Raw genomic sequence first — 10,345 nt, 5'->3', positions numbered from 1 at the left:
CGCTTTTAAACAGGTAAAATACGATAAACAATTTACTGACACAAAATATAGACCATGTAGGCTAATTGTGGACTTATTGTGCAAGCTTGAATATTTACAAACAGAAAGACAGCATGCCTCAGATCTCATGAGATACTAGAATTATATAAGTTATGTTTTCTATAAAATGTCACATTACTTCTAAATATTTTTGTTACTATTATTGTATCATAATTGTAAACAACTCTAGAATTACAGGGGTGGGGACAGTTTCGACATGGGGCATGATTAGCTAGAGTGATTATATTCATACTACACATTCTCAGTTAGACCGTCATTCAGTCTGAGACAAATCAGGCATATGTGTTTATTCCTTCAGTATAAAACTCAAATTTCTGTCCGCGATTACAGAATTCATAGAAAATCTTGCCATATTAACAATGTACAATTTTAATTTTATTGCAGTTTGAATGTAATTTAATTTAAATAGATGTTTTTTTTAATTCATTCATTCATTTCAAATTTCAAAAGAATTCGTTTAGTAAAGGTTCAGTCTAGATTTTCAGTAAAAATATTTTTTTAGGTCTGATAATTATATGGGCAATTTATCACATTTAATCAATTTACATTTAGTCTGTTTACCCAAAAATAAAAAATAAATCCAACCTGATGTTTTAGTATTTATTTTATTATTACATTTTAATGAATGCCCCCCCTGCTCAGGGTCAGTTGCAATGTTTAACTTTGTCTGTTCAAGTTTAAATTCCCAATAAATGATCATATGTACATACAGTTGCAATCAGAACTATTAAACCCCCTTTAATTTTTTTTTTAATATTTCCCAAATTATGTTTAACAGAGCAATACATTTTTATAGTATTTCTGATAATATTTGTGTGTGTGTGTGTGTCTGTGTGGAGAAAGTCTTATTTGCTTTATTTTGGCTAGAATATTTTTATTAAAAAAAAATAAATAAATAAATAAAACATTTTAAGGTCAAAATTATTAGCCCCTTTAAGCTACATATTTTTTTCCGATAGTCTACAGAACAAACCATCATTATACAATACCTTGCCTCATTACCCTAACCTGCCTAGTTAACCTAATTAATCTAGTTAAGCGTTTAAATGTCACTTAAAGCTGTATAGAAGTGTCTTGAAAAATATCTAGTAAAATATTATTTACTGTCATCATGGCTAAGATAAAATAAATCAGTTATTAGAAATAAGTTATCAAACTATTATGTTTAGAAATGTGTTGAAAACATCTTCTCTCTGTTAACAGAAATTGGGGAGAAAAAATAATAATTCAGGGGGTTTAAAAATTCTGATTGCAACTGTATTAGCAATGTGTGTGGGTGTCCAATACATGTGGGTATATTGTGTTAAAATATTGGGTTTCCTTAAAAGACTGTCTCGGAAAAAACTAAAGGAAATGCAAAAGGTGTTGCAACTGTCCCCACTCTACCCTACTGGTGATTGTTTTCTGAGGAAATTATATAAGTATTTCTGTAGATTTTAAAAGTAAATTTATATATTCTTTAGTTACCTATTTCTATAGAAAAGTCAATTTGCTTTTTCACACTTTCAGTCCTTAAAACTTATGAAACTTACAGGATTAAATGTTGCATGCACTGCAAAAAATATTTTGCTTCAGATAAATAAATGCATAAGTATCTGTATATGTTCACTGTGAAAATAACACAACATATTTTTACTGTTTATTGAGTTGCTTTTTGTATATAGAGTTACTTTTTCAAACATTAAAGTGTTTTAATATAAACAAAAGAGTGTTTTCCATTCAAATGATTATTATTAGACATTGTGGATGCAGTGATTTTATTAGTTTAATTTCTCTTAGAATTTACAGTTATTTCAGTGGCTTTGGTGCATTTCTCACAACACTATTGACATTTCTCAAAACAATTAGTCATTTTTTCCAACAAATTGCAAATGCTTTTGGAAATGCATCAATTGCTTTTATATAACTATCTGCTGTTTTAAAACACTATCATTTGGATATGTCATGTCAGTCAAAATGAACTAAACTTGTGAATGCTGAACAGTCAATCCACAGATAGATAGATAGATAGATAGATAGATAGATAGATAGATAGATAGATAGATAGATAGATAGATAGATAGATAGATAGATAGATAGATAGATAGATAGATAGATAGATAGATAGATAGATAGATAGATAGATAGATAGATAGATAGATAGATAGATAGATAGATAGATAGATGGACGAATGATAGAGCTTGAAGAGCGGACTGTACGTGAAGAGGAACAATAGCCTACAGGCATAACACTGGTGAGCAATCATTAACGCGTGACCGCACCGCTGTTAATATGACAGTAATGAGCTCATCTCCGCGATGTCAGTTTAGACGTTTGAGCCTGAGATCAGAGCTGGAGATCAGATACACACATCCATGAACGACTCTGACCCAGAACAACTCATATTAGGGACAATATGAGAGGTCAAGGGGGGTCGGGTCTGTGGGCGGAGTCCTGACGTTGTTTTATATGCAGATAAATAATCGCGAGTCATCATAATTTAAGAATCAAAGCTCGGAGCATCCAGGAAAATCAGGAATCACCCCACGACCTGAGAGGAGTTTATTTATGCCGTGGATTAAAATGGTAAGATGCGTCTATGATGCGAATTATAGCGAGACACTGCAGGAAAAACAGTGCACCTGTAAGTTCTGGGCTTTTTGGTTCCCTAAAGCGTTTTCTTTTTACTTTAATGCAAAGGAAAACCATCTAAAATGCGCTTTTAAATGTTACTTTTGTTACTTTTTATCAACTTAATTTATTAAAATTATTTTCTGTACTGCTCTGAGTCATACATCTCTGTTTAAGTAGCACTTGATTCATATTTGTATATCTGAAGTTTTTTTTGCTGAGGCATTTCCTATACAAAATTAGCTTATATAGCCTACGTTTTACAACGTCTACAAATAGGGATAAAAAGTTTTTTTTGGCCTCTAAAATGTCCAATGATAATAAAAGGTCCTGATAATAATAATAATAATAGCCTATATTCGTCATCATTTTTGGATTTCATGCATTGTTCATATTTGTTGAGCTAGATTGACTAAATAATGGTTTATTTGCATGTTGACACATTTTAGAACACTTAGACAAAATGTTTGCTATTCTTAATTTTTGCAGACATAAAATAGGCCTACAGGAATGAATTTGATCTGTTCTATGTGGTCATTGTGTCAGGGTTCAGAGAAGAGCGCGCGGTGTCTGCTGGACGCGGCGGCCGCTCAGCGTTGGATCACAGAGACTCTGAGCAGCATCAGGACCGCTCGAGCAGTGCGGGCAGGAGCGGTGCTCGGACCCTGTGCCGGAGCTCACAGCATCGCCTTCATTGCCTGCAAGTGCTCGGACAGACGAGCCGCCGCCTGCGTGCTCCAGGTAATTTTTCGCCCTGTGATTATAATTAACAGAGGAGACCGAGACATGATGACACGATTTTACGCAATGTATGTTCATTAAAAAAAATAACAACCTAAAGCTTGATATAGAAAAATCAAAGTTAAAGGCATAATTCACTTTCGTCTGTTGAAAAGAAAATTTGGAAGAAAGTTGGAAACCCGTGACCATTGAAGTCAATGGTTACAGGTTGTCTGCTTTCTTTAAAACATCATCGTTTGTGTTTAATAGAATGAAGAAACTCATATAAGTTTGGAAACACTTGAGGGTGAGTAAATAATGAATAGCTTTTCATTTTTTGTTGAACTATCCCTTTAAAACTTCCACCATATGCGAAGGGCAAAAACGAGCTACAGATAGGCTATTTAGGCTATATCTACTGAAATTCTTATTATTAAAAGTCAGCAATATTTAAAAAATTAAACAAGAACTTTAAAAAGTACTAATAACAGGGAAATGAGTATTTTTTGGAAATTATAATTTTAAAATAACATTAAAAAAATTGGATCTAAAACTTTTTTATCTTGACATTAATATTTGCCTTTAATGCTTTTTAAAAATAATAATATAGATGATTGTTTATTAGTAATATTCTGTTTAAACATTTGATTCTATTTTCAAACAAAAATAGAGGATACATTCCTAAAGAAAAAAAGAGTGTAATGTTTGCCTATTACAAAAAATATAATATAGAATTGTAGAAATCAAACTGAAGAGAATTATTCTAATTTTGAACTGCAAAATACTGCAATATTTTTCATATAATTGCAGTTTGGAAAGAAAACCTTACAGATTGTTATTCAAACATAGCTCTTGTGGCAACTTTACCATGTTTCATCTAGTACACGTCTAATAGTCTAAAATAATGCTAATGTAAGTATATAAAGCTATTTTCTGTATTAGGGTACAAATAATATGCAAATATGTGGCGTCATGGTGGTGCAGTGGGTAGCATGATTGTCTTAAAGCAAGAAGGTCGCTGGTTCGAGCCTCAGCTGGGCAAGTTGGCATATTTGTGTGGAGTTGTCATGGTCTCCCCGTTTTTGCGTGGGTTTCCTCCAGGTGCTCCGGTATCCCCCACAGTCCAAAGACATGTGCTTTAGGTGAATTGAATAAGCTACATTGACCATAGTGTATGTGTGTAAAAGAGACCTTATGGGTGTTTCCCAGGGTTGGGCTGCAGCTGAAAGGGCATCCGCTGTGTGAAATATATGCTGGATAAGTTGGCGTTTCATTCCACTGTGGCGACTGCTTATTAATAAAATGACTAAGATGTAAAGAAAATGAATGAATAATATTTGTTTGAATTTTAATATCCTAAAATATGTTCTTTTGCATTGCTCAGATCGACCCATCAGAATCCAGTGAATATCTACAGATGGTTCAGTCTGCAAGGAATTCGGAGGAACAAAATCTAGAGGCGTATATGAAGAACGGACATCTCTATTTTAGAGCCATAAAGGACATTCCTGAACACACAGAGCTTTTGGCTTGGTATGGGAGAGATCTAGCCAAACTGCTTGGCCTCAGCACTGAACGAAAGAACACAACAGGTTTGAATGCATTATATATTTATATACCTGCATTATATATTGAATGTAATGTTTAATTCCTAAATATATCAGTGTTTTTGAACAACTAGGCTGGGTGAATAATTCAATGACTTACCAGAAAATAATTGCTTATTGTGTTCCTAATTACGTCAGTGCATTCGAACTAATCAAATGAGTATACAATTTAACAACTCACCAATTAAGAGAGTGCATTTGAATGAATCAATCCAGTGAAAAATTCAGCAACTCACTAATTAAGAAAATCATTTGTTTGATTCCTGAATATGTCATTGTATTTAAACAGATTGATGTATAAATTCAGCGACTCTGAAATTAAGACAGTGGCTTATCTTGCTGGTGAATACATCAGTGAATTCAGATGAGTGAATAATAGACACTTTTCACATTTCCGGGTTTCTCAGTAGCAGAAGTCGTCATAGTTAGGAAAACATAGAAAGTTGGAAAAATCTTATTTGCTTAAGTAATTAAATAAAAACTCCACGATGATGTTATAAAGAAAAATAATTGTGTAAGACTGATGACGGCAGCTAGAGAAGAGAATAACATCAAATTTACTCTCAGCCCCATAGACGCTGCATTAGAAACCCATCGCATAAGCGGTAATTAGTTTTTTTGTATTTTGAAGCAAAGATGATATGATACATACATAAATACATATAAATGTTCATACTGGGCGAGGCAGTGGCGCAGTAGGTAGTGCTCTGCTGTCGCCTCACAGCAAGAAGGTCGCTGGTTCGAACTTCGGCTCAGTTGGCGTTTCTGTGTGGAGTTTGCATGTTCTCCCTGCCTTTGTGTGGGTTTCCTCCGGGTGCTCCGGTTTCCCCCACAGTCCAAAGACATGTGGTACAGGTGAATTGGGTGGGCTAAATTGTCCGTAGTGTATGAGTGTGTGTGTGTGAATGTGTGTGTGTATATTTCCCAGAGATGGGTTGCGGCTGCAAGGGCATCCGCTGTGTAAAAACTTGCTGGATAAGTTGGCGGTTCACTCCGCTGTGGCGACCCTGGATTTATAAAGGGACTAAGCCGACAAGAAACTGAATGAATGAATGTTCATACTTTTAAAGATTTAAGATTACGATGACCGTTAAAGAGTCATAACAGTCTTGTGAAAAGGGTCCATTCGGCAATTAAGAGAGTCACTGGTTTTTGTTTGTGAATATGTTGGTGTACTTTAACAAACTGGTTCAGTGAATAATTCAGAGACTCACCAAATGAGATGTTTGTTTTAATTTGTGAATTTATGTTTTTTAAACAAAATGCTTGGACAGTCACCTATTTTTCTTTTAAATAACTCTGTGTATTTGATCGAAACGGTTAAGTGATTATTTCATTAGCTATGTTTCCATCCAAAAATGCAAATTAACTTCATGCGCAAAACTGGAATATCGCATAAAAGACATGCAAATAAAGCAGCGTTTCCATCCAATGAGTCAAAGCAAACAAAATCGTCACTTTCTGATTAACTGCCGCCAAATATCAACAGTAAAAACGGAATTTGCTGAAATCAATCTTTTCTTTATTTAATAAATGACTTGCGTTTGAAGGCGTGAGACACGGAGCACAGACACTCTAGTAATTAATTCTGGAGGTTATTAATAATATGATAACACTAATATTGAAATGGTTATGGCATTTTAGAATGACCAGAACAACATTTCAGATGTTTTATAATGTGCTCAGACAGCTGGTTTGTCCATTCACACAGATTTTTATCATCACATGATCTCTTATAACAAAATCACATGACCTTTTTTAATGCGCATAGACGCATACTGGAATTTGTTTGGTAAAAGTGTTCCCATCGTAGTTTATGCGTATCTTTTTTTATCGCATAAAAAGTTTATCCTACTCAGTTATGCGCATACGTTTTTTATGCGCATTTTCAAAATTCATGCGCATCTTGGCATTTCCAACAACCGATTTTATTATGCGCATAAAAATAGGTGGATGAAAACGTAGCTAATAGCCTCTTTCACACATACAGACCTTTCCGAAAAATTACCGGCAATTACCGGAGGATGTGTGAACAGGCCTTTTCTGAAAATACAGGTAAATTCGTTAAGGCAATAAGTACATTATAGATAATTTGCTGGAATGCTGCATTTTGCCAGAAAGAGTGCGTTCACTATTAGAACATTCAGACGCACATCTGTGCTGTTTATGAAAATAAAAGCCTTCAAATATTTTTTTAGCCATATTTAGCTGCTGGACGTTTCTATGTTCCTTCTTAATGCCAACTGTGTAAAACATTATCGATAAAATGCTTATGATAAACCACTGTTTGTTTACCTTCAAGCTCTGCTTCAGCTGCTTGATGAACCTACAATAAAGTAAAACTACTCCCTTTCTCTTTTAGGTTACATTTGCTTTCAGTGCAAACAGAAATTCCTCTTTGAATTCCCTCTTCTGGCACACCAGAGGTTCTTCTGCACAGAGAAACCCACAAACTTTCTAAATACATTCACCAGGCCCGAAATCCATCCACAGAGTAACAAACCCACCACAGACTTTCACAACTTAGCACGAGAGCTGGAGAACTGCAGGAAAAACAAAGATACAAAAAACCCCAAACGAAGACATTCTCTGGAATCAGACTCAGATGAGAGCGACAGCGAACCCTCATCGTTGGATAGAGATAAAAAGGTATCAGTGAAAAGGTTTCGTCTTAATGGAGTGAATAGCCATTCCTGGTCGTCATCCAGCAAAACGTCTTTCAGCGGGAGTTCAAATTCTCAGTTCAGCCCAACAAAGAGCCATGACAACCCCACAGCAGATCCAGACAGCGAGGATTTAAGGTGTAACAAAAGAGTAACAAAGTCTGAATTCTCCTCAAAAAAGTCGTCTGATGTTCCAGATGACCTGAAAAGCGCATTTAAGCAACCTCCTCGCATAACATCCCATATCCCACTTTTATCAGCCAGTTTTCCCAAAAACTCAACATCAGTCCTTCCCAACATTCTACCTCTCAACTTCCAGAGCTCTACTGTTCTATATAAGGAAATTCCCAAACAGTTGGCTCTCATTCCCAGTGCAAACCTTTGGCCTAAAACATCCCGACAGCCGCCTACTCCTCCTCTTCAGTCGCTGTTACCTCGCCCTCTGTCGTCTTCTATTGGTTTACCCATGCAAAACTGGTGTGCTAAATGTAATATCTCCTTCCATATGACTTCAGACCTGGTGCAGCACATGAGGTCCCACCACAAGACGGCGCTGTCTGTCGAGAAACAAAACAGACGAGGAGACGAAAGGCTGAAGTGCCAAATATGCAACGAGGCGTTCAGAGAGCGCCATCATCTCTCACGTCACATGACCTCTCATATGTAGCCCATGAGAAAAAACATCGCACAAAAACTTAGTAAACAGAAATAATATATCATGAAGTGGGTAACTTGTGTGTGCCCTAATGCTATTTAAGGGTGTACACCACAGGTGTCAAACTGGAGGGCCATAGCTCTGCACAGTTTTGCTCCAACCTTAATTAAACACACCTGATCCAATTAATTGAGTCCTTCAGGCTTGTTTGGAACGAACAAGTAGGTGTGTTGGACCAGATATTGAAACTAAACAGTGCAGGGCTTGATACCCCATGAGGTTACAAGAGAGCATTTGAAAAGGGCAGAAAATAGATTATTCTTGCTAAAAATAATTTAATTTATTTAAGTAATTATTTACTATAAGTTATTTACTATTTAATAATTTAGTATTTAAATATAGTAATTTAAGAATTTTAAAAAGTGATTTCAGACTCAGACATGCAAACCCTGAAAAGTCTTAAAACTACCTACTACAAGTAGCTTTTCTTTTTATTTTGTAGGTGTGTTTTAAAAATGAATATGATTAGATGGTTTTAGAATTAAGTAATAGTTTTTATTATTATTAAATAAAATATTTGGGTAACTTAGTAATTTAACCAAAAATTAGCCAATTTATTTGATATTTTAAAAAATATATTTTTAATAACACTGTATTTTATCTTTCGTGCCCATTTGGGATGTGTGTTAACTAATTTTGTGGGGGGGAAATGCTGTATAAATGAATATAGTTCGATGCTATTAGTTTTATTTTTAATAAAATAAAAGCAAAGCTTTTTGTGAATATTTGTATGTCCTTCTGTTCATTGTATTATTTGGACATTGAATTGGTACTGGTCACTTTTCATGCATTTATTGATGCATATTAATTTCTGATATAACACTTTTATTTATTCTAAAACCCCTTTGGGTTGTGAATTAAAATAAAAGTAAAATAACTGATTCAAATGTACTTAAAATGAATTTGTGCTGTTTTATTTTTAATAAAAAGAAATGTAGGCAAATATTTTCAGAATATTTGCATTATTGGGATTCTGAATTGTCACTGGAGCTCTTTTATACATTTCTTCGCATTTTGATGTGTGACATGAAAAAGCATTCAGTAAATAAATGCACTTGATTGCCAATTGATTAGTATATTTAGTAGATAGAATCTATTAACATTTTGTGAGTATTGGTATTTAACACCCAAATAGTCACATTTAAACTGCACATAATTTAAAAAATCCGTTATTGTATTGTAAAATAATTGATATTTAGGATTTTACATTCAAACAAATGATTTATGAGGTTATTATTTCCCCCTCCATCCTAATACATAGTTCTGGTTTTGTAAAAGAAAATGATGCTATGTATATGTTTTAGTTTATGTGTATAACTGGAAATAAAACTATTTTAAACATCTTGCCATTGTACCCATTTATTTAAATAACTTACATTTAGAAGTCTATCAGCATTAGCTACAGTAGATTTTAGCCGCAATACTAGTTAGGACACTATGTGGCACCAGAGTACTTAATATCCATCTGTACACTAACAAATAAATATTCCTCATGTATACTTAAAGGGCCATGACACCCCTCACTTTTGGTTAAAGTCTACTTCAGAATTTTTCAAAAGATGCATGATTAATGGGCGTGGAGCTCCGCGAGCATCGGGCAGGAGTGGGCGTGGCCAGCAGGGGAGAACGTGAGCAAACGAAGCTAGCTCACAAAATGAGACAAACCGTGAAGAGACGCATGAGTTTATAGTTTACAAAGTTAAAATGCAAAGAAATGAACAGTGATTTAATGCCCTGCTACATTTGTTATTCGTAATTTCATATACACATAACCACAATTTATATCATTATAAAGATAAGTGTGTTTATGTAAACCCTCTTAATGAGGACTTCTCCCTCGATCCCTGTATCAAGCAGACTCAGTGCAGCAGGTCTCCTGGCCTGTCTATTTTAACCATTAGCCCTGCTGGTAATCTGGAGGATTTAGGCAAACAGCAGCACAGTGTTGTGTCTGAATGTGAAGGAATTC

The 10,345-nt window shown here is 34.7% G+C and overlaps 2 protein-coding genes across 4 annotated transcripts in view; both read left to right on the top strand.

Moving 5' to 3' along the window:
* Window positions 1-10,345, top strand: part of tctn1 (tectonic family member 1) — an 845,382-nt gene that overhangs the window by 43,269 nt on the left and 791,768 nt on the right. The gene's annotated exons all lie outside the window — the stretch shown is intronic.
* On the top strand, window positions 2,536-8,714 carry prdm8a (PR/SET domain 8a). 3 transcript variants are annotated; one of them, XM_087270142.1, is made up of 4 exons: window positions 2,536-2,626; window positions 3,218-3,412; window positions 4,776-4,983; window positions 7,361-8,714. In XM_087270142.1, the coding sequence occupies exons 1-4, from the start codon at window positions 2,609-2,611 to the stop codon at window positions 8,326-8,328; spliced, it is 1,389 nt and encodes a 462-aa protein (XP_087126268.1). In that variant the 5' UTR covers window positions 2,536-2,608; the 3' UTR covers window positions 8,329-8,714. The 3 variants fall into 3 exon arrangements, with proteins under 3 accessions (XP_087126268.1, XP_087126266.1, XP_087126267.1); XM_087270140.1 differs by having other exon boundaries at window positions 2,536-2,684; XM_087270141.1 differs by lacking the exon at window positions 2,536-2,626 and having other exon boundaries at window positions 3,167-3,412.

Source organism: Danio rerio, chromosome 10 (genome assembly GCF_052040795.2).
Source record: "Danio rerio strain M-AB ecotype USA chromosome 10, GRCz13ab, whole genome shotgun sequence".
NCBI classification, from domain to species: Eukaryota; Metazoa; Chordata; class Actinopteri; order Cypriniformes; family Danionidae; genus Danio; species Danio rerio.
Note: the sequence above shows the minus strand (reverse complement) of the source record. Positions and strands in the feature narration are given on the sequence as shown.